A 25,178-nucleotide genomic window follows, 5' to 3' on the forward strand; every position below is an offset into this window, starting at 1 on the left:
TCTACGTCATGCTTACGATGATCACATCAATACCGATATGTCGTGGGATGTGTTTTTACAAATGTGTAAAGTATGCTGGAGTGATAAATATGGGTTTATAGTGATTAGTAAAGATGATGAGATGAATAAGGGTCGATATCGAAGAGGTTTTGATGATTATATTACTCTGTAGAATACTCACGATATTACAGATAATAATATAAGCACTTGTCATAATGAAACCATTTACATTCCGCAATGGACACCATCACATCGTCATCACAACCACCACAAATCTTTGGTGATAAGCAGCTCAAAAGAAAACTAGTTGATTTGGTTAAATCGGTAAAAAAGAAAATCAAGTCATTAAATGAGAGCAGAGCTGAGCTCACATCGAGCCTGCAAGAAACATTTCAACCAATCACACAACCCTTGAACACTCTTCTCAATGAAATTCAAATAAATAACACCACCAACAACCGTAAAGAAAACAAAAGTAAGAGAAAATCAGTTAAGACACAGCAACAGGACGTGCAGGATGATGTGAATTTATCCACTAGTAAGCAATTCACGGATGATGATGATGATGATGGTGAGGCTAGTGATGATACTGATGATTTTGAAGATGCTGATAGTTTGATAAAGCTTAAAAATATTGAGGATGATTCAAAAGAATTATCTAAATATGAAGAAGAAGAAGAAGAAGAAGAAGACATCCACCGCTTAGCAAAAACCTATGTAGATAACAATGTTATCAATAAGATAAAAAAGTACCGTTTGGTGTTTACTTTACTCCCGAAGGATATCGCGTGGGTGATAGTTTTCTCAAATTGGGTAAAGAGCATTTCACTGTACAAAACGAAAAATTTCAATATACACCGGGGTTGATGGAGCTCTTGTTCAAGAAAGAACCCAACACCCATCTCATTGAAGCCGAGGATAGTCGCAACTACTATAAAATAATTACAATGACAAACGCACACCGACGTAATTTCTCGAAATATGGTCAGATACAGGGCGATAAGAGTTTCAAATATACTAAATATATAAAAAGCCTCTCCTCGTCCGCACCCATTGGACGAGGATGCTTAGTGAACTCGTCATCATTATCCTCATTACCACCACCATCAATTACAGACCTCTCACTTAAAAAGTACTATCCTAATACAGACTTCAAATATTGGGACGATCCCAATGAACTTGTGGATCGATTACGTTTACTCATAGCTTCCCAAAACGCCGGAAACACCATTCATGGTAATGAGATTATTGCAATAATTGAAGAACTAGTGGAGGCCAATATAATAGAACCACCCCACCAATAACCAACCCTCTAGTTGTTAATAATTATACTCCCCATTGAGTGTATATAAAAAAAAATTAATTACATCTTTATTATAATTATGTCTATCAATAAGTTTGGACGTCATTTACATACCAAGTTGAGTCAGAGATCAATAAAAACTTTACGTTTCGATAGTAGACAAGTGGACTTTAAAAAACGACTCTTAAGAAATGTTAGTAAAGGTATACAAAAAAACGATGTGATTATAAAAGCTCAATTGGATGAGGCGACAGTCTTTTGTTTGTCTAAAATTAAAAAACTCAATCAACAGTGTGAGGACATCACAGCGAAGGTCAACAACCATTTTCAAGAAATATTACGAAAAAATTTAAAAACCCCACCGGAAGTGAATTCTAAACCTCAAATGAATAAAAATCCCAAAAAGACCTCTAATAATCCTGAAGAATTATCAAAAAATTTAAAAACCCCACCGGAAGTGAATTCTAAACCTCAAATAAATAAAAATCCCAAAAAGACCTCTAATAATCCTGAAGAATTATCAAAAAATTTAAAAACCCCCCCGGAAGTGAATTCTAAACCTCAAATAAATAAAAATCCCAAAAAGACATCTAATAATCCTCAAGAATCATCATTATCAGCGTCCTCGTCATCGTCGTCGTCGTCATCGTCGTCATCGTTGTCCTCACGTAAAAACTTCAAGACCTCTAAGGAAGTCAATTCTAAATCTCAAACAGCTCAAAATCCCAAGAAGAAAGACGTCTCCAAACCTGAAGATCCATCACATAATTTAACCAATTAACCGACGACGACACTCTAAAACCTAGTTATAAAGTAGTACAATAAAAATATTATGAGTTTAAAATGGCAGGTCGTTAAGGAAATTCATAAGAATGCTAACAAAAAGTTTCCAAGGAGACGATTCGTACAAAAAGGTCTCGATGACACCAGCATAGTTAGCATAAGCACGTAGACAAACGAAAGAAACTAAATTTTGACAGTTTTACCGGAAAAACATTGGAGTAAAAGTTTCTTTCGTATCTCGATATCTTTCGCTTTTGAAAATCTATAAGTCAAGCATGACGATCCGCTTTTGACATTTAGTTTCTTGATTCTGTTTTTATTTTTATTATGGCACTTGGCTATAAAACCATAGCCAGTGTCGAGTAAATGGCGGCAAATTAAAAAAATTGATGTATAGCAACCCTGTCTATAGCCGGAATTATAGTTTTGATCTACAAACTACGAATAATAAAGTTCCTTAGTTTTTATTATTCGTATTTCGTAGATCAAAACTATAATTCCGGCTATAGACAAGGTTGCTACACGTCGATTTTTTGAATTTGCCGCCATTTATTCGACACTGGCCATGGTTTTATAGCCGAGGTGCCATAATAAAAAAAAAAGAACCAAGAAACTAAATGTAAAAAAAATAATTGCCGTTGCTATAATGGTTGCTATGGAATGAGTTTCTTGTCTTTGTCCACTGAAACTCAAGTCGATGGGTGGTGCCATGCTCGGGAAAAAGATATGTAGACATGGGAAAGAAACTGCCATTACTTTCTTCCGAAGAATCGACTGGGAAACCCCGTGCTAGCTATGCTGGCAGATTGATTTGATAGATATGCAAAAGTATTCAAAATATAACAAGGGTTTTAAGTACATCTTAGCGTGTATTGGTACCTTTTCCAAATACGCGTGGGCTCAACCGGTGAAAAGTAAATCGGCTGAGGATGTAACACGAGCCATGCAAGCTCTACTCAACAACAATCTCAATAGAAAACCGAAAAATATTCAATCAGACGATGGACGTGAGTTTTTCAATGGGAAATTTCAAGCGTTATTGGGAAAGTTTGGTAATACATCACTACTCTACATACAGCCCTATGAAAGCGTCTATTGTGGAGAGATTTATTAGAACTATTAAGAATTGGATTTGGCAACAATTTACTTTTAATGGTTCTTACACATGGATTGATCATGTACTATACGATGTCGGGAAAAAATATAACAACAAAATACATCGCACAATCGGGCTTGCCCCAGTGAATGTGAATCATACTAATGCCAATGCCTTATTATCTAATGTTTACAATTTTATCAAGGTTCGTGGTAAAGCTAAATTTAAATGTCACGATTATGTAAGAATTAGTAAATATAAATCGTGTTTTTCCAAAGGATACACTGGCAATTGGAGTTCGGAAATATTTCAAATTGTGAAAGTGAATAACACCAACCCAGTTACCTATCAGTTGCAAGATGACCAAAAGCAACCTATACTGGGTTCATTCTATGAAAAAGAACTACAAAAAGTTAAATATCCCGATGTCTATCTAGTGGAGAAAGTGTTGAAGAAAAAAGGTGATAAAGTACTCGTGAAATGGTTCGGTTTGAATACAACTAGTTGGATCAATAAAGAAAACAAAATAAATTAATAATGTTTTATTATTTTATATTTTTAAAAGCACACGTACTACATTAACCTATCCCACACAATATTATAATAATCATTTTCAATATACAATTATTAAAAACAAAAAGGACATAATAATCATTTTTTTCAATGCTTACACATTTTTTTTATTATTTTCTTTTTTTACAACAATTACAATAATCTTTATCCTAGTACATTTTATTAAAGTTACCCATCCCCAATTTTAACCTACTTTCAATACACAATAATTCTTGAAAGCATAATATAAGTATTACAATTATTATGTTTTATTAATAGAGTACAATTTTTTTCTGAATCCTAATAATAAGTACATTTTATTAAAGTTGCCCACCCCCAATTTTAACCTACTTTCAATCTATCTATACTAATATTATAAATGTGAAAGTATCTCTGTCTGTCTGTCTGTCTGTCTCGCTTTCACGCCAAAACTACTGAACCGATTGCAATGAAATTTTGTACACAGTTATTCTAGAGTCCGAGAAAGGACATAGGCTACATTTTGATGTGGGAAAATATCTTATTTCCATGAAAATATCGATGAAAATTAATTCGCATTGCGCGTGGCCAGCGCTCATCCCGGGGGTCCTGGGTTCGAGTCCCGCAGGCGGAACAAAAAGTTTTCAATGTCCCTGGGTCTTAGATGTGTATTAAAATAATATTTCAAAAATCTTAAATATATTTTATGTATAATATTATAAAAAATCCAGAAATATATCGATGCAATGAATATTTTAGTTCTAATATGATTCAACAGATGGCGTTTTATTTTTTACTTCATTGTAACATAGAACTAATCATACTTATTAGTTATTATGTTTTTGTTTATAGTTTTTAATACGTTAGAATATTATGTTTAATAATATTATCACTTGGTATAATAATAATCAATCTTATAGAACTCCTACTGCATTTCTAAGGAGTTCGAGTGTACCATGTTGGCCTATATTCCATCCAGAAAATATATCAATGCAATCAACATTTTAATTCTAATATATGAAAACAGATGGCGTTTTATTTTTTACTTCATTATTGTAACAGAACTAATCATACTTATATATTATTGTTTTTATTCATAACTAGCTGTTGCCCGCGACTTCGTCCACGTGCACTTTAGTTTATAGCGCGCAGTGTCAACAAAATTTGTGTCAAATTTAAAAACTTTTTAAAACCCTGGTAAGTGGTACCCCTCTTAAGGCCGCGCTACACCGGAATGGCAGCGCTGAAAGTGCTCGCCTCGCCGCTGTCATTCCGGTGTAGCGCGGCCCTTAATTAATCAAAATACCCAAAAACAGCTGTGCAGTGTGCACATTCTTTCTTTTTAATATGAAATAAGGGGGCAAACGAGCAAACGGGTCACCTGATGGAAAGCAACTTCCGTCGCCCATGGACACTCGTAGCATCAGAAGAGCTGCATGTGCGTTGCCGGCCTTTTAAGAGGGAATAGGGTAATAGGGGAGGGTAGGGAAGGGAAGGGAATAGGGGAGGGTAGGAAAGGGAATAGGTTAGGGGATTGGGCCTCCGGTAAACTCACTCACTCGGCGAAACACAGCGCAAGCGCTGTTTCACGCCGGTTTTCTGTGAGAACGTGGTATTTATCCGGTCGAGCCGGCCCATTCGTGCCGAAGCATGGCTCTCCCACGTATAATCTATAGGTACTAATATTATAAATGCGAAAGTATCTCTGTCTGTCTGTCTGTCTGTCAGTCTCGCTTTCACGCCAAACGCCAAAACTACCGAACCGATTGTAATGAAATTTTGTATACAGATAGTCTAAAGCCTGAGAAAGGACATAGGCTACTTTTTTACTGGAAAAAAGGTTTGTAAGGGTCGTAAATTTATTCAAAAAATTCATAATAGATGGCACCGTGCGTCTTCTACATCGCGCTGACGCTTGCTCAAAAGTCTTTCTATAAGAGGTGGTATCATCTTACATTTAAGTCTCGATTTTTTTCGATTGTTATATCTATTCTACGGTATTAAATAACTCAGTACTTTATCTGTGCAGGTAGTGACGTAACCTTAAGACCAAATTTCACCAACGACTGTTAAAGTTAATGCTCGAATTAGTATCACGTTAGCTGTTTCGTTTTTCATATGAATGAAAGAGAAGACAGGACAATTTAACAAGCTGTTAACACTAACAGACGTTGGTGAAATTGGGGCTAAACCTATCAATGATAAATAGTTTATGGGTAAAGTTGTGTAATTGGGAGGCTAAATAAGCTTTAAAATTTGGCATAAAATATAAAGTTTAATATAAAAAAATGAAGTACTTATTGTGTGCACACTGCACAGCTGTATTGATTTAAGGGGTACCAGGGTTTTTTATTTATAAGCTTTTGACACCAATTTCGTTGACATCGCGCGCTATAAACTGAAGTCCACGCGGACGAAGTCGCGGGCAACAGCTAGTACACAATAATTCTTGAAAGCATAATATACGTATTACAATTATGTTTTATTAATAGAGTACATTTTTTTCTTGCAACAATAATATTATAAAACTCTATTAATAGCACACACGTCATACCTTATCATACCAGATAAGAAAAACCACTATAAAATGTTACACTGCTAGCGCGAACTAATTATGATACGTCATAGAAAACATTAAACTACATTAATAAAAAATACCGTACCTCACAAGGTCACACACACACAACCAGTCTCCGGTTGTCTAATTAACATAATTCGAGAACACACCGAGCCCCGCTGACGTAGCCCCCTCCCCCCGCCGCCGCCGCCCCCCTCCCCCCGCCGCCGCCGTCCAATACCTCACAAGCAGTCTCCGGTTGCCTAATTAAAATAATTCAAGATGTTTTCTTGAATTATTCATCACGCAACACCCTCGTGACACCTCCTTACCACACAACCAACCACCAACACAGCGCTCATGAGGTCGCAGCACCAACACCACAGCCCCTCGCCGCTGCACCGACCACCGCCGCAGCACCGCCCCGCCGCAGTACACAAAACACACATACACCTGGTCAGGGGTGATAGTGATCATTAAAAATCTACCCATTTTATACTACCACCAACATAACATGAAACACCACTCACATTACATATACACACAACAGAGAGATCTTCTTACAATAGTCGGTATGTGAGCCAGAACGTACATATATCCACTACTGCGCGGTTTAAGCGTTTTCAATCCGGAAATTTTGATATCAAAGATGCACGTTGCTCTGGTCGCCCTGTTACGGACAGAACTGATGCCATTTTTTAAAAAGTGGAGCAGCAAAAATTACGGGACTTTGGCTGGGAGGTGTTAATGCATCCGCCGTATAGTCCTGACCTTGCACCTTCAGTTTTGCACCTATTTCGGTCGCTGCAGAATTCATTAGGCAGTGTCAGGTTGACATCACAAGTTTTCATCAGAAGCCCCAAAATTTTTATAGCAATGGGATCATGTCCCTACCAACAAGATGGCAAAAAGTTATCGAACAAAATAGCACCTATATACTTTAGTTAATTGTAAATAAAGTTTATAAAAAAACTTTTGAATTTTTATATAAAACGCGAAGAAACTTTACCCCAACCTAATATTAACCTTGCAGTGCCCCTTCTTTTATATTTTTTAACGTTTTAATAGCAAAATTTTCATAAATAATTTGCATGTTCCCTATTGCAAAACAAGACCCGTGGAACATACAAGCACAGTATCTTTATACGGTGATTGAAAATCACAGGTTTTTCTAAAGTTCTAAACAAAAATATAAATTGATCACAAGGTATAAAGAGGTGTAGGTAGAATAGACTATTTAACTTCTTAAAGTACTCATATACATAAACACCTTAAATGATTATAGTTACGTTAAGCAGGTACTAAAATTTTATTTGTGGTTTCGGATAATGATGGAGGATCGGCTCACGGCGTCCCTCTTGCCTTTCCACGGCGCACCGGGGCACCGCGGCGCACAGTTTGGGAACCCCTAGTCTAGGGTGGTAAATAATTAAAATAAAATAAAAACTTAATTATGTTATGATTTATTACAGGTACCTGCTTACAACTATTCAAATGTATGGCCGTTAGAACATTTTTGAAATTTCATTCCGATTTTTTAATTGTTTTTTTTTATTCCGAAAGGTCGATGGCGACCAAGAACTTGCTGAAGTACTTGTTCTCGGGGTCCATGTGTTTCCTGAGTTGATGGTAGACGTCGGGAAGCTCTTTCTGGAGACGGCCGAAGTAGACCTTGGAGAGTTTCTTCTGTGTGTCGTTGCAGCGCTTGCAGGCGTCGATTATTGCACCAGGGTAGTGTTCTGAAATATAAATCAAACATCAAAGTAACAATTACCCATATCTATGCTATCCATCCTATAATATTGTAAAAATAGGAATGTGTGTTTGACTATCTGTCTGTCAGTGTGCTGTATGATAGCTCTTTACAAATAGACAATTTCAAGCTATTTCATATTTTGATACCCAACACGACACCTTAAGATTTTTTTACTTTAAGTATGTTCCTTAGAGGGCGCAGTATTACTTATAAACGGACTATCAAGAGGCTTCCGACGACACTTTATTTCTGTCTTATTATGATAACTAGTTAAGAAATTATGAGGGAACAGATGAACATCTTAACCATAGTCCACAAGTTATGGGCTGTGCGCTGTAGTGTCTGCTAGAGCTTCAGTCTAATTTGAAATGACGCGCCCCACCCCACTAGTTGATATAAATGAAAAAATTTGTACTGTGGATACGAGGGAGGGGCGAGTCATTGTAGCACCTCTATCGTGGGTATCGCAGACACAATAGATTTTCAATTGTTATGCGGCAGCCGGCTGCGGCTTGGGGATTGATGGGTTAAGTTAGACAAGCCCTATATTTTGTTACGACTTATGGGCCATATAGTAGCAGACTATACAGCGCACAGTCCTGATCGCACTATCAGAGTTTCTGAGATCAATGCAACTGACCGAGCAGATGAATTATTGTGATCTCGCTCGGTCCGAAGATATTCCTTTAAGGCGCCCAAGGATGAGGCGACAAGGAAATTGGTTACACGCCTCCTTCTAAACATCATCATCATCACTCCTAAATCACTCTCCCTTTTGCTTTGCCATACCCGGAGATATACTCACGCTTGTAGCTCAGCATCAGGTCATTGCAGGGTCCCTGGTTCATGAAGCACATGGCGACAGCGGTGAGCTCGTCGTGGCTGACCTTGGTGAAGTCGAAATTGTCGTCCTTAGTCACCAGGACGTCTTCAGCGGCGACCACCGTCAGCACTAGAGCGCACGCGATCAGGAATTTCATCTGGAAAATTATTGAGGGTGGGTTTTTTTTTTTTTTTTTTTTTTTTTTTTTTATAAAATTGGGGCCGTCTATAGACTGTTCGTCCATATCCTTTTTTTGTTATTTTATTATTTAGATTTTTCGCACCAAGGATAATTGAAATAATATTATGAATTTTAATTAATTGTGGTCCATCACGCCATGGACACTTTTTTTTTTTTTTTTTTTTTTTTTTTTTTTTTTTTTTTTTTTTATATATATGTGTATATGTATATTTAATAGAATAGAGTATAATATGTTATACATATAATAAATAAATATATACATTTATTGTTTTATAAATTGCATAATAATAATATTAATGTTTTGAACGGTGAGGTCCCAGTCGGTGTGGCGGCCAGTAGATCCGACATTTTCCGATTTCCTTAGATTTTATGCTGCTCCACCCTTTGCCTTTAGATGTTGTGACATTGGCTTGGTGGAGAGGGGTCACTCAAGCTGGGTGGAGTTTCTAGGTTGTTAAAAAGACATCGTTCTGTGTCGAATCTACCCGCCATGTGGCTTAGGACTTTATCGTTCCTGTCTTTTATAGCCATTTTTATATTATAATCTCTTATGTGTTCGGTTGACACCTCCGTGGCTCTTTTTATGAAGCTTGCCACAGCGTCTCCATCAGTGTCAGTGTAATAGACACAGGTGTTAGTGTGCCGGGATATGGCTACAACTGCATGAGGAACGCTGTCATGGATTGCCAGCTTTCGGGACTTGGTCTGTATGATGATCACCGAGGGACTCGTTAATCCCTGAGCTTCATGGATTGTGAGGACGCGAGAGTCCGTTCCCGATCCATAGCCTGTATTAGTGAGGGCTGCTTTCTCCTCTTGTGTGTGGACAAGATACAGGGTATTTAGATTGGTTCCTGGATGTGGGAAGACAACTTGGATCATTAATAACTTCAATGAGGAAACAGACGTTATAATAACAACGACAATCGAAGCAGCCGAGGATCTAAAGCAAAGGCTATCGCTACGAACTGGCAACAAAGTTAAAGATAAAGTTCGTACCATGGCCTCTTTGCTGGTAAATGGGACAAAAGAAACCTACAAAAGGTTGATAGTTGACGAGGCCCTCATGAACCATTTCGGCTCAATCGTCATGGCGAATCAGTTAACAGGCGCCAACGATGTTATCCTCATTGGAGATATTAACCAACTCCCGTTTATAGAGCGTGAAAACCTCTTTAAACTTAATTACACTCGTCCAAACCTGGTAACCAGCATCACCCAGGAGTTGTCTTGCACACACAGGAGCCCTATGGATGTGGCATACGCCTTAAGCATGGTCTATAATAACATCTATTCATCGAAGGAAATAGTGCGGTCCCTAAAGCTAATGAAGTATTCAGGAGCGAGAATACCTAAAACCAATTGAGGGTGGGTTGCACCAACTTACTTTAACTATAACTGTAACTTTAACTATAACTATAACAGTGCAAAATGTCAAATCTTTGTTTAAGGACGCCATATTTAACAATAACCATAACCGCTTTTTTATGGATTTTTCCTGTCGATTTTTACGGATAATTCATTTTTTATACTGTAACTGTAGCTTTAACAAAAAAATAAACGCAACAGACATCTGACAAATTCCGTGGTCAAAGTTAAGGTTAAAGATAAGCTAGCCTTAACTAATAACCATAACTATGACCATAAATTTACTGTGCCTAACTACTAATTATTACCACGCCTCTGGTGCAAACCACTCTAACTAAATTATAATAGACGCTGAACTAAAATTTCTAATCGTGATCAGTATCGAATGGTGATTTTTTCCTCCCATTTTCCCTGACAACGTTTGCACACTTCAAATGTAATATATTATTATAATTACTTACATTTTATATTATTTAGTTTAATAAAGTTTTTGAATATTTCATGTAATTTTAAATTTGTGTTCGGCGTCTACTCATTTTTGACAAGCTATATGTCCAGGATTTAAGAGATAAAATTAGAATTTGGTTAGGTTAGCTAATTGACTGGCAGAGTTGCAGTAGGTTCCATCGTACCCGCAACTCTGCCTTAAGCGATGAGTGGAGCACCATGGGGTTTAGTGGGTAGACTACAGGAGCCCCACATACCCCGGCCGATATCCCCAATTTGCCTGGGATGCGTAAAGCATTTCCCCATGTTAAAAAAAAGGGGCGGCATCATCCATAGAGATTAGAGGCCCTACAGCTTTACACACATGGCGCAGCGGACAAAATTAAGTGGCCTACTCTCTTAAAAAATATAAATATTTTATTAGTAAGGAGGATAGTAACTTTGTAACTTCTAAGATTGTAAAAGGTTAGCTAATTGAGGGGGAGGGGGGTTCACGATTAGTATTAGCACAGAATACATAATATTATTTACGTGCAATAGGTATCTATAGGAACTCGATTAACCGAACTAATTGTGGTCGGTAGACTTAGGACTAGAAAATCGAGTGTCTGGTATCTACCATAATATTGTCGAAATAAAAATCGGCCAAGTGCGAGTCGGACTCGCGCATTAAGGGTTCCGTAACGTTAAAGTTGTGTTTTTGCATGGCGTATCCCTTCAATAATCATTTTATTAAAATTTTATTATGATTAATAATTATTATTAAAGTAAGTACTCAAAAAATTCAGGATTATGTGAAAATTTCAAGTACCTACCTCTTACCATTATTGATATCGAGCAAAAGAGGCAAAAAACATGTTTGTTGTATGGGGCTCCCATACAACAAACATCTTTTTTGCCTCTTTTTTGCCCCTTAAATATTTATTTTATTTTTAGTATTTGCTTTTATAGCGGCAACACAAATACATAATCCGTGAAAATTTCAGAAGGCTAGCTATTGTGGTTCTTGACATACAGCCTGGGGACAGACAGACGGACAGACGGACAGACAATGAAGTCTCAGTAATAGGGTCTGTTTTTAACCTTTGGGTACGGAACCTTAAAAAGACTCATAGTAATTACCTACACCCCAAGATTTAAGAAGTGTCGTTGGCTATCACTTATAAATTATAATATTAAGTAAATAATATTTTTCTTAACTAAATAAATTATATTTAAGTAGATATGTTATAAACTATTAGTATACATTAAATAAATTTAAGTATAATATAAATTTACCTTGGAGGTTGTCGGTTGGAAGTCTGTAGGAACTTGGAACGCCTGATAGTTGTATGATGTCTGTTTGGCAGCTCGTGTATTTATATGCGAATATTGCAATTTATAATGCGATGCAGTGTCAAAAAACTTGAGGATGATAAATAATAGAACATAATGTGTTCAATACTAAAAATAATCACTTACAATATCTAGTAATAGATTATTTAAAGTTGAATCTGAATTTGCATAGCTATAAGCAAAGTCATTATACGTCACGGCCTACTCTGGTAGAGTTGTGGTAGGTTCTATCGTACCCGCAGCTCCGCCTTAAGCGATGAGTGGAGCACCATGGGGTTTTAGTGGGTAGACTACAGGAGTGCCATATACCCCGGCCGATATCCCCAATTTGCCGGGGATGCTTAAAGCATTTCCCCATGTTAAAAAAAAAAGGGGCGGCATCATCCATAGAGATTAGAGGCCCTACAGCTTTACGCACCTGGCGCAGCGGACAAAATTAAGTGGCCTACTCTCATATAAAATATAAATATTTTATTATTAAGGAGGATAGTAACTTAGTAACTTCTAAGATTGTAAAAGAATAAGCGATTGAGTTAAAAATACTATTCCTAATATTATGTAAGTACTATTATTAAAATATAATATACAAAATATTAAGTACTAATAACTTCTCTGAAGTTGATTCCTAAGCAGATGGTGGACCTAAGTAATTTGGTCGCGTTACGTCAAACTCATCAGACCGATCACAGCTAACACTGAATTGACGTAAGCCGACCACGTAGCTCGTAGGTCCGTCAACTGCATAGGAATCAATTTCCTCGATGGTAGTTGCCCCCCCCCCCCCCTACAAGAGCGATCGGTCGCTCATAAGTTTCACACCTAAACGTGGAGCGGAGAGAGTTGCGGAGTGGGAGGGGAGGCATTCAATCCCAGTTCGCTCGCTCATATTCATCACGAATTCGAAGTTTAGGATTTTCTTCTACTGCCCCCCCCCCCCCCCCCCCCCCACTATATAGAATCCTGGCTGCGCCCATGATGGTACATAGCAAAATCTTACCGTAGCAGTTAGCACTCATGCTATTAGCAAGTGTCCATTGGGCATTAAGTCCTCGCTAATAGGGAATATGCATGATTTTTAATGACTTTAATTAGTCCTTTATATAGGACAATAACACATAAATAGGCTTCAAAATATTCAAATTATTCTTTAAATTCAAATTTAAAACATTGATTAAATTTGTACCGTTCAAATGCCGGCATTTAGCGCGCCATGTTGATGACGTCAGATGTTATGTCCCGTGTTGGTTTCCTATAGTGATTCAGTTACTTCGTACTTATTTTTGGGTTTATTTGCTATTGAGAAGATGGAAGAGGCTAAAAAACTTTCTTACAAGTATTGTGTGATACTGAAGTGCAAAAGCATTACTAGAAACACACCAAGTATTTTTCGTATTCCAAACGATGTACGAGAACCATGGTGTAAGATGATGGAGAGCGATAATGTATCTCCAATATCATGTTTATTACTATTGTGATGATCATTTCAACGTAATTATGCTATATTATGTATATAGCATACTTATGTTACTGTTATAATATACAGCCTTATGCAATTTAGTCAAAAGTAAATTTTGAAATAGAAGATCTGAAACAAATAAGTAGCTACTTACGTAGATACTCAACGTAACATGTTAATTGGAATATCTAATATACAAAAATTCTCATGTCACTGTTTGTGCGCGAACTCCTCCAAAACGGCTACATCGATTTTGATGAAATTTTGTATACTTAATACTTATATACTTACATTCGTTAGGCCTGAGAATAGGTTTTTATCCACTTTTTAAATTGATACTAGAAATAATTTATATGGCAAAACAACGTTTGCCGGGTCAGCTAGACTAATTATTAAATAAAATCGTAAAATCAAGATTTGATGCAAAATATTCTAACATCATAAATTGCATCTATTTTCGGTAGATAGTCCGATTGTGCTTTGATAAAATTTAATATTGTACTCATTTAAAAAACCTAATATAAGTACTCATATTGATTCACTATAAATATAGATTTATAAATCATCACCTTACAAATACTATAACCACAGTATGAATATCGACGCCGATATGTAACATCTGACGTCACATTTCGTTTCGACCAATGGTGACGCGTTTATTAAGTTTGAATTTCCCTCCATTAATTTTCATTTTTTAAACAACATTTTATGGGTTTAAATGATAACTAATTTGAAAAAATACCTTTTGATTATAATGTGACGATGATAAAGATTACAGAAAAATATATTTGAGATGAAATTCACGGCCTCGCGGTCCAAGGACCCTCGCACTCCTTTAGGAGACTTTTTTCAAAGATTTATGAGTAATTATACTCAAATATATTTTTTTATACTTAAATAAAAGTTTGAGTATCAACTTTCTTTCAACAAAATATTAGTTAAGTAAGTAATAACTAATAACTATTGATTGTGCACGTCCTATCTGCTGTCTTTTACATTGTATCTCTCTGTAGGCTGTAAGAGATTTATTTTAGAAATAAGAAGTTCCTTTGTGTCGTCTTTCCATGTAAATTGTATCTCTATGAATGAACGAATGAATATTATTCTTTATTGCATTTACACATACCTCTTTATGTGTTTCTTGTGTACAATATAGAGTTAAATAAATAAAATAAAATCCGTCTCCTTCCGTCATCCATGATCCATCAGGGGGCCTCGCAAAATATATTTTGCCCACATCAAATTTAGGTTTTGCCCCGCCACTGACCACCACCAGCTTCATAAAACCACATAGAAACATTTGACGGACAAACAAATAAGATATTATTGTTATTATAGTAGTAGATGCATTATAAATTATTTATAATTATTAGCGAACATTTTTCCTTATTGGTGATGCACGTTTTTTGTTCAGTTATGATGTAAGACCTAAGTGTTCCTAAGTTTTTATTGAAAGATGTCAATGATGTTTTTGATAAATATAGATACGAGTATGACCATTTTATTCTTAGAAACTCAAATAAGATAAACTTTGTCTGACACTTTTTTAACAAGGGTTTTTTAATACTTCAGACTTTAACCCGTTGATCGTGAAAAAACGAGACACAATAGAAATTCTATTATGTCTCGGTTTTCTACGATTGACGGTTTTTTCTTAAATTTAATTTGGGGCCGTCTATGGGCTCTACGCCCATATCCTTTTTTTGCTATCTTTGTATTGTTTTTCGCACCAAGGATAATTGAAATAAAAGGTATTATTAATTGTAATCCATCACGCCATGGACATTTTTTTTAAATAATATAATAGACGATTGACGGGTTAAAGTTAATTATAATTTATAGGACGTATGAATGACGCATTTTTGTAATCCCGCCAGTCCCTCGAGATCCCGCTTTTTCGACCGGGACTAGTCCCGCAAAATACATGCGGGATCCCAGTATTTCGGGATCACACTACCTACTGGTACGTATCAAGATTCAGGACAATAGTAATACTTCCTATGTTACTGTAATGTATTCACGCTAGACGACAGCACCTGCACAGAAAACAAAAATGTTTGTTCGACATTTGACAACGTGTGCTAAAGGAGTGAGCACACTGAGACGGGCCGTGCCGGGGCTCAGCGTGCCGGGGCTCATCGCAAAAATCCGCCTCCATACAATTTGTATGGAAGCGGATGCGCGTATTTGGCGAAGTATAAAGGAACTTTTCGTTGAAATTCCTTTGAAAGTAACTGAGATGATGTTGTTAGTAGTGTAAAATTTTTTTTTCAACCATGAGGAGTGCCGAAGCAAAAAGAAATAAAAAAAATAACATTGCTGAATGTTCAAACAAAATCTTTGTGCTTTGTGTTTTAGAGGTACTTGCGGCTACTTTTAACAAGGCAACCCAACATTAATCCATTCTATACGTTCTAAAGATTATTTTAAAATATATTTGATCGAAAAAAACGATTCATGCAGAATTTTACGGTCGGATCTTAGGATATTATGTTATATATTTGCGTATGTTTGTTCTACTGCAGCACTGAAGCGCCTTTAAGCCCGTCACAGACTTAGCTATAATATATATTAATATTTTATAGCTAGGCATATTACTATATATTATTTTCTATACTAATTTTCGTGTGACCGCACACTCAGCTATAATATATATTTCTGGTAGCTACTATAATATATATTATAGTACGGTATATTAATATATATTATAGCTAAGTCTGTGACGGGCTTTACTACTGACCAGATTTAAGATGTCAATAGACTCGACATAGTTGCCCGGGACCCTAATTATTAGGCCCCTAATCCCTACTCAATAATTGGTTTCTTTTTATAGTCGAGCTAATTCAGATTGATCAAGCTCGCTATTTTATTTCCAAATAGAATATATTGGCCATTCTAATCTATAAATAATTATTAATTATATAAATATTTTTTTTGACGTATAATAAACACACACGCGGAATATAAATGAAATAATAATATATCGTGTTGTGTTTACAAATAACGAGCATTATTTTAAGCATCTTATGGCGGCTCTCGACATAGGCGAACGCGTTGGCCAACGCGTCTGCAGACGCGTTGGCCCAATGTGTAGAACGGGCGTTCGCGCGTTGGCCGTAGGTATTTAGACGTTGGCCAACGCGCGAACGCCCGTTCTACACATTGGGCCAACGCGTCTGCAGACGCGTTGGCCAACGCGTTCGCCTATGTCGAGAGCCGCCATTACGTGGTATCCGCACGGGAAGTGAAAGGCCAGGTTCACACGGCACAATCCTGTACGTTTCCTGAACGTTTTTTTGCAGTATACGTCTTAACGAATAAAATAGTGCAATCGTCGTATGAATGTTATACTGCAAAAAACATGCAGGATTATACCGTGTGAATCTACGCTAAAGCTGCGTACATATTAGGTGACAGAAATAATAATAATAAATATTTAAAAGAGTATAGCAGGTGGCCTGTATAGTTGTGGACTTCCAAGTGATGTACGCTTTCTATCACACACTTAAGAACAATCATTAAATAATAACGCTGCTTTTGAAATTAGCTGTTAATCCTGTTATACACATTTTAATCTACTGTCAATATAATTTTGCATGTGACAGTAATAAACAAGTGTCACTCGAAATGATGCCAATGTTAGGCTGCATTTCCACCGAAGCTGAGCTAAGCTGCGTTGCGAGGAATGTGTTTTACAAAAACCAATATAATCGTTGCGTTGAACGAGGCCAGGCAAATGAAGTGTTTCTATTGGTTCTTAAAACCTCCTCTTTACGTTCCTCGTAACGCAGCTTAGTTCAGCTCCAGTAGAAACGCAGCCTTAGGCTGGCTTCACAGCTTTCCGGGCGCCCGTAATTCCAGCCCGTACGGGTGTCCCGGATAGCTGTGAAGCCAGCCTAAGGGCCGAAACACATAACCGCGTTGCGGCATCGCACCGCTGAAATCGGCAGTGGCGCCACTGCCGATTTTAGCGACACGGCGCCTCAACGCGGCTCAAATTCCAGCGTTATGACATCACACTTGTTGGCAATGATTCAATTGGTTCCTGGGATTGCTAATGTAATAAATATCAATATTTTTTATTTATTATATTGATATTTATTACACTAGGAATCATTGTTTTTACTTTACCTTACGCAACGCAAACTGCCGATTTCAGCGGCGCGGCGCTGCAACTCGGTTGTATGTGTTTCGGCCCTAACACTAGCATAATTTCGAGTGACAGTATTTTCGCATTTATGCCTCACAGGCTACGAATAATAAAAACTAAGGAATCGTAACTCCCATACTATTAACGTTTTAAATTTGGTTCCTTTCGATCTGTCATGTAACGTCAGCCTAGTACCGCTCAAGATCACCTAAATATTGCAAACTAGCTGTTGCCCGCGACTTCGTCCGCGTAGACTTTAGTTTGTAGTTGTTCCCGTACATATCGATTGAGTCGTTTACGCGCAAATCAAAAAAGTATATTGTGTGGGAACCGCACATTTTTCCGGGACAAAAAACATTCCTCGTCCCAGATTCAAATTAGTATCTCCAATCTCCCAAATTTCATCAAATATGAAATAGTTTAGGCGAGAATCATAATCATAAAAGTTTATTGTGCGGGAACTGTATATTTTCCGGAATAAAAAGTATCCCTTGTCATTTCCCGAGACTGAAAGTATTGCCATACCAAATTTCATCAAAATAGATTGAATGGTTTAGGCGATCTCCCTTAAAGTTCATTGTGAGGGAACCGTCCATTTTCCGGGACAAAATTAGTATTCCTTGTCCTTTCAAAGTATCTCCATACCAAATTCCATCAAAATAGATTAAATAGTTTACGCGCAAATCATAAATGTATATTGTGCAGTAACCGTACATTTTTCCGGGACAAAATGTATTCTATGTTCTTTTTAGGGACTCAAAGTATCTTTATACCAAATTTCAGTAAAATGGGTCCAGCCGTTTACGCGTGATGTCGTGACTACGCAAAATATAACGTTCCGCGCAGCTTCGCCCGCGTAAATTAGATATTTCACAGACAAATTAGTCCACAAAAAATAGCATATAATCCTTCACGTGGTCTACTTCTTACCTGTGCCAAATAACAGAAAAATTGCTCCAGTAGTTCGTGAGATAAGCCGTTTCAAATAATTTCCCAGAATTTTTCGACATTTTCCTCTATTTCTTTGCTCCTATTAGTTTTAACATGATAAAATATAGCCTCTAGCCTTTCTCTATAAATGGACTATCTAACACTGAAATAATTTTTTAAATCGGAACAGTAGTTCCTGAGATTAACGCGTTCAAATAAGCCCTTTCAAATAATTTCCCCAATATTTTCCACATTTTCCTGTATTTCTTCGCTCTCATAAGTCTTAGCGTGATAAAATATAGCTTACAGCCTTTCTCGATAAATAGGCTATCTAACAATGAAAGAATTTTTCCAATCGCAACAGTAGTTCCTGAGATTAGCTCGTTCAAATAAGCCCTTTCAAATAATTTCCTCCCGTTTTTTCCACACTTTCCTCTATTTCTTCACTCCTAGTAATATTAGCGTGATAAAATATAGCCTATAGCCTTCCTCGATAAATGGGCTATCTAACACTGAAAGAATTTTTCAAATCGGACCAGTAGTTCCTGAGATTAGCGCGTTCAAACAAACAAACAAACAAACAAACTCTTCCCAATATTAGTATAGATTATAATATTAGTATAGATGTATTGAAGTGTGTACCTAAGGTACACTTTTTTGACAAGTATTGTGGAGCATGTTTTTGACGGAGTTACTTTTCCTTAGTTTTTATTATTCGTAGCTCAGAGGCTATCAATCCCACGACATGTCACGTGCCGAAATATCTTTGTAATTATTAATCAGATCGTGGCGCCATTATTTTACTAAGTTGAGTATTGATTAAGTCTCAGTGGCAGAAACATCTTAAATCAAATAGTGTGTACAGGTCTTAAAGTAATAAGTTTCTAGAGCCGACAAGCGTTTCCATTTGCTTTTATGACGAGCGGACAGCTGAGTCCTTCAGGGCCAGAATATGGTGTGACAAATTCTTTTGTTGTATGTAATATGATTGTTTTCTGGGTAAAAAGAAATATGGCACACGTGAAAATGGTTTTCATGTTATATTCGAAGACGTGAGAGGAACAACTAGGTAAGTAACGGTTAAAAAATTACCGTTTATTATTCTTGCATAAGCCCTAAGCGGCCGCATCCGACCGCGATAACAATAGATAAGCTATTGTGTCTCCTTATTCCACGATCGATGGGTTAAAATGAAATAAACTGAGAATTTTATGTGTGGCCAGATTATAAAGTAAGGGAAAGAATAAGTCATTGTCCTTAAGGTATAAAATGTTAGTAATGGGGTTCTTACACTCACGTCTGCATTTATTTTCTAATCTTCTCATCTTTGCCTTATTGTTTAAAATAGCACTAGTAAATTAGTATCAAATAATTTTAATAATTTATTAGTTTTTTTTAGAATTATTATTTTTATAGACTGTAGACTATACTGTCGTTTTAAGATTACTTCCATCTGGCCCACCAGGAGATTATTTCAATAAATGAACTCACAACCAGTCACAAAATATAATAAATTCTTTTTTACAACGGATTTATATAACAGATACAAGGGGTAACAAAACTAAGTGATTATACTTTAGGGTGTGTATATATATGTCCCTTATTTTTTTGTAATTTGTATAGTCAAGCCCCCCCCCCCCCCCCCCCCGCGTGATCTATATTTTTTTTCTCTTCAAAGGTAAAAAAAATACTTTTTCAGCGATACAACTTTCACAGTGAACTCTATATGTATATGGGACTCATACACACCCTAAAGTATCTTAACTTAGTTTTGTTATACTCTGTATATTAATACTTTCTAGCGTATATCGTGATAGTGGCGTATACCATGGTGAGTGTATCGCTCAGGTAGCCCTCAGCCTTAGCTACTCTCACGTATTCTTCTAGATATTCCTCCATCAGCTTTTCTGGTATTTGGAAGGGATTCAGCGATGTCACCATGACTTAAAATAGTCAAGTTAGTACAGAATTCGTGATATTTACTATTAATAATAATATAACCTAAACTTATAAAATGAACAAGAATAAATAACAACATAATATTGTTGTACTAACGAATATTACGTTCTCATAGTATTTACTTTGCACCTGGATCGTACTGTAAAATTATTTTTCATTCATTTATTTTACAATACCTGTATTAATCATTACAATAAATAATAATTTTACTTTTAACGTCCTGCTCACTGGCGTATGTGTGAGTTAAATTCGTGCATTTCACGTAAATATTCTTGAATCCTGCCTCCTCCACGATTTCTTTCACTTTTTTTTTTCCGGATCCTAGAAAATGAATAAGTAAATAACTCTATAAAGTGCAAAACAAAATAGTTTCAAATATTTAATCTGTGTTATCGCCACAATCTTAACCCACGCGATGTTAGTCGATAAGCGATATGTCGTGTTATCTTATATCTGCACGCGTAACTCATAAACTTATATTATACTCAAGGTTGCACGCAACTCCGTTACGCCCAAATTCGTCTATCCTAGTAAATATAATTTTACAGGATATCTCAAAGAAGCTCTGTCAACGCTGCTACTTTTACAGTGAACAAAAAGTTTTTAGGGTGCGTGTCTTTTAGGGCACATAATATACATTATACACCCTAAAGAACTATCGCTTTCATTTGTTACACCCTGTATAAATACACTGAAGGAACTTTTTTGCTCTGTGTATTTATACTTACACTTATAGTTGGCATCAAGAGTAAACCGAATGCCGTTGTCGTCTCCATTGAAACTCAATTTGAGAAAATTCTTCGCAGTCAGTCGAAGTCAGTCGCGCACAATTGCATGTTCGCTACTCGCTAGACGCGTCAAACGCTTATCTATACTAATATTATAAATGCGAAAGTATCTCTGTCTGTCTATCTGCCTGTCTCGCTTTCACGCCAAAACTACCTAACCGATTGTAATGAAATTTTGTATACAGATAGTCTAATCCTCAGGCTTTAGCCTGAGAAAGGATATAGGCTACTTTTTTAGTGGAAAAAAGGGTTGTAAGGGGTTGAAAATGCGTAAATTTGTTCAAATTAAGTTAGTTCCAAAAATTAATAACAGATGGCGCCGTGCGTCTCTTACATCGCGCTGACGCTTGCTCAATTGTCTTTCTATAAGAGGTGGTATCATCTTACAATCGAATTTCGATTTTTTCCGATTGTTATTTCTTTAATACGTTATTAAATAACTCAGTACTTTATCTATAAACCTATCAATGATAAATAGATAATGGGTAAAGTTGTGTAATTGGGGGGGGGCTAAATAAGCTTTAAAATTTGGCATAAAATATCATAAAGTTTAATTTTAAAAAATGAAAAAAAACACTGCACTGCTGTTTTGATTTATGGGGTTTTTTAATAAAAGCTTTTGACACCAATTTTGTTTACATCGCGCGCTGTAAACTGAAGTCCACGTGGACGAAGTCGCGGGCAACAGCTAGTTTATTATAAGTCGCAATAGGCTACTTTGACCTATTTTTTTCGCTTCATGCTAATCGCTTCTTAATCATTTATTTTCACAAAAAAAACTAATATTTTAATATTTTAAACACTAGAAACCCATAAAAATCTTGTTTGAATAAATGTATGCCTTTCAAATGGCGCCTAAAACACTATCCACAACACTGTCCGCCATAGTGAGACGTCATACGTTTTGTATTTCAAACTCTCTTTATTGAAATTTTTTTAATGTGCTAAATGTACGAGTCTAAAAGTGCCCAAAAATTATAAAATAATTAAATAAGAAATTAGAAATCATATTTTGTAATGTTGAAAACTTTTGGAGAAAAGTTTTGGCCATTTCATTTCCCGTCTACAATAAATGGAGATAATATATAAAACTGACGTTTTATTTTAATTATTCTACAAAATATATTTTACAAATCTTTCTTGGCTTATTCTTATTATTTATGTACAAATAAACTTACATATAACGAGCGCGATAAAAAAAGATACAAAATTACGCGTCTGATGACGTCACATCCAAATCGGAAATACCGCAAAAGCGTTTTCGTCAGTACAAATCATATTTTCATAAAATCAAATTTTTAAATCAACTTTATTTATCAATCATAAGCTTTTATTTGATGATAAGGGTGAAATACGGTTTCCTAGGCCAAGTTCTACTAGAAATATGCATTTGTTCAATGAAATTGAATATAGGTCAAGTAGCCTATTGCAACGCGCAATGATGCCGCTACTACATGGCTTCAAAAAGTCATCGTGGGTTACAGTACATTCATATGGCTTACAGTAAGTTATCATTGTAAGTATCACGGTTCAGTTTTGACATTCGCACTGACAGCTTACAGCAAGCTGTCAGTGCGAATGAAGCAAGCGAATAAGAACTATAGAAGTAGATAGATCTCACCTCGCAATCGTGGTACGGTGATATCACGTCGTCCACATCCTTAACCCAGTCCGACCATCTTTTCGATTTGCTAAACCATCGGTAGACGTCATATATCATGGGGAGTTGGCCGCCATCAGCAGCAGACAATCCCCACCGTCAGTCAGCATGTCGTAGGTTTGAGAGAATGCTGTTCTGAAACATGAGAAATGTTAAGGCGAGGACAAACACCATTTTGTTATTTATTGGCCTAGTTCCAATATAATAATGAAATGTAAAAAATATGAGATATATAAAGCACAATATTTAAAATGGTTTAAATCATAAACATTTTAATAAAACGTAATACTTTGGCTGTAATTAATTTACAAACTCACCTCCGACAAAAATCTTTATCATCGAAATAATAAGTATTAATTTATAGGATAACATACATTTTATTTGAATAAATTGTTAGTGAATCTATATTGAAAAGGTCTGAACCGAACAATTTTGTTTCTTAATATTTATTTCCATTTTTCCAAAGATATTTAAAAAACACATGAAAAATAACAAGAGAAGATCCGCCCCTCGAAACTACAATTTTATGCTAAGCTAAAATGAATCTTATTGCGATGCGTACACTTCCGTTGTGTGCAAGGTTATCGTTTTGGAATTGAGTAAGGATGTTTGAAGGAAGAAGAAGAGAGTTTGGAAGAGAGGTAAGTGCTCGCCTTAATTCATAATCTGTCAATTAAATGTCACATAGTATAATAATATTTATTATATTATATCATCAAAAGAAATCTGTTTAGCGTATCCACTGCACCGTATGCTCCTTATTTGTCAGTATTTACAAAATGAAAATTTTGCCGATACAAAAGTCTATTATAATTATATTGTACTTTACTAATTTATAAAAATGGAACATAGACTTACTTCTGGTCCGGTATCCAGTGGTAGGAAAAGAACGCAAAGATGTGATCGAACACGCCGATAAAGTGATCCGGGAGGTTTGGTTTCCCGATCTCCACCAGCTCGAACTTCACCCCGTTCCCAGCGTGGTGGGTGTTCGCGTGGTCCACCATAACTTTGCTCTTGTCACAACCTGTTATTTCACAGTTTGGTGGTAGAACTTTTCTTAGTTCAACGGATGTGAATCGCCCGTCGGCGCTGCCTACATCCAGAACGCGTATTGGCCTGCCTAAATCCAACTGGTTGTTGCCATTTTGTGGCGTGTCCAGTTTACTACCTGTCGATTTCTCTTCAGTTTTTACATCCAATGGGTGAAATACTTTTTTCTCTACATCTTGACTACCTGTGGTCTTCCACTTGAAGCGCCCAATGTTCTCCGCTAGACACCGCACGTTGTCTCGGTACTGTAGTCTATGATACTTCACATACGACTCTGGATTGTTCATGACTGTTGATTTATACGCAATTTTTATACGAGTATTCTATTTCACTATGCGTCGCTATTTATGTGTTTTTAATAGATAAGATCTAAGATAGATAAAATTTACTATCAGAGAAGTTGATTCCTAGGCAGACCTGCGTAGTTTGGTCGCGTTACGTCAAACCCAGCCGACACATCACAATAATTAACATTACTCAAATTAAAATAAAAAAGTACATGTGTTAAAAATTTAAACTAATACAAAACATTATACTTTATACTTCATATAACCATTTACTTCCTATAACCTAAACAAGAACATGGCTAATTATAAAGGCTTTGTTATGACATCATTTCCACAGTTATCCTATTCAACGTGAAAATTTACGGTTTTCTTTATTTCATTTCGTAATAAATAAGTCAGAGTAGCTTTGAACCTCGGTTCAACAACACAATTTTTGTGCTTAGATCTTAATTTCAATAAATTTTCAGCTGTAAAAGAGTTTTTTTGACTTTCCCCCTGACCCACACTGTATTAGCTTCCATATATATAATTATGTACAAAAATATATATAATATAATATCCTTCCCCAAATTGTTTGTGTTAAAATTCATGATAAAAGATTTAGCTAGGATTTAGCACTTCTTACTATAACAAAGTAAGAAATGCTAAATCCTAGCTAAATCTTTTATCATGAAAACTCACGTAATAAAAATATG

General features: G+C 36.2%; 3 protein-coding genes across 3 annotated transcripts; 1 reads left to right on the top strand and 2 right to left on the bottom strand.

The window, feature by feature from the left end:
* Window positions 1-237: 237 nt before the first annotated feature.
* LOC121731870 (eisosome protein SEG2-like) lies at window positions 238-2,084 on the top strand. The gene is made up of 2 exons (XM_042121544.1): window positions 238-717; window positions 1,596-2,084. The coding sequence occupies exons 1-2, from the start codon at window positions 238-240 to the stop codon at window positions 2,082-2,084; spliced, it is 969 nt and encodes a 322-aa protein (XP_041977478.1).
* Window positions 2,085-7,776: 5,692 nt separating this feature from the next.
* Window positions 7,777-12,236, bottom strand: LOC121732031 (allergen Tha p 1-like). Its single transcript, XM_042121776.1, has 3 exons — window positions 12,144-12,236; window positions 8,832-9,006; window positions 7,777-8,009 (listed from the first exon to the last, which is right to left on the bottom strand). The coding sequence occupies exons 2-3, from the start codon at window positions 9,004-9,006 to the stop codon at window positions 7,822-7,824; spliced, it is 363 nt and encodes a 120-aa protein (XP_041977710.1). The 5' UTR covers window positions 12,144-12,236; the 3' UTR covers window positions 7,777-7,821.
* A 10,882-nt stretch (window positions 12,237-23,118) lies between these two features.
* Window positions 23,119-24,483, bottom strand: LOC121731966 (juvenile hormone acid O-methyltransferase-like). Its single transcript, XM_042121676.1, has 2 exons — window positions 24,002-24,483; window positions 23,119-23,278 (listed from the first exon to the last, which is right to left on the bottom strand). The coding sequence occupies exons 1-2, from the start codon at window positions 24,481-24,483 to the stop codon at window positions 23,200-23,202; spliced, it is 561 nt and encodes a 186-aa protein (XP_041977610.1). The 3' UTR covers window positions 23,119-23,199.
* Window positions 24,484-25,178: the final 695 nt, after the last annotated feature.

The sequence above is a fragment of the Aricia agestis genome, chromosome 11 (genome assembly GCF_905147365.1).
Source record: "Aricia agestis chromosome 11, ilAriAges1.1, whole genome shotgun sequence".
Classification (NCBI taxonomy): domain Eukaryota; kingdom Metazoa; phylum Arthropoda; class Insecta; order Lepidoptera; family Lycaenidae; genus Aricia; species Aricia agestis.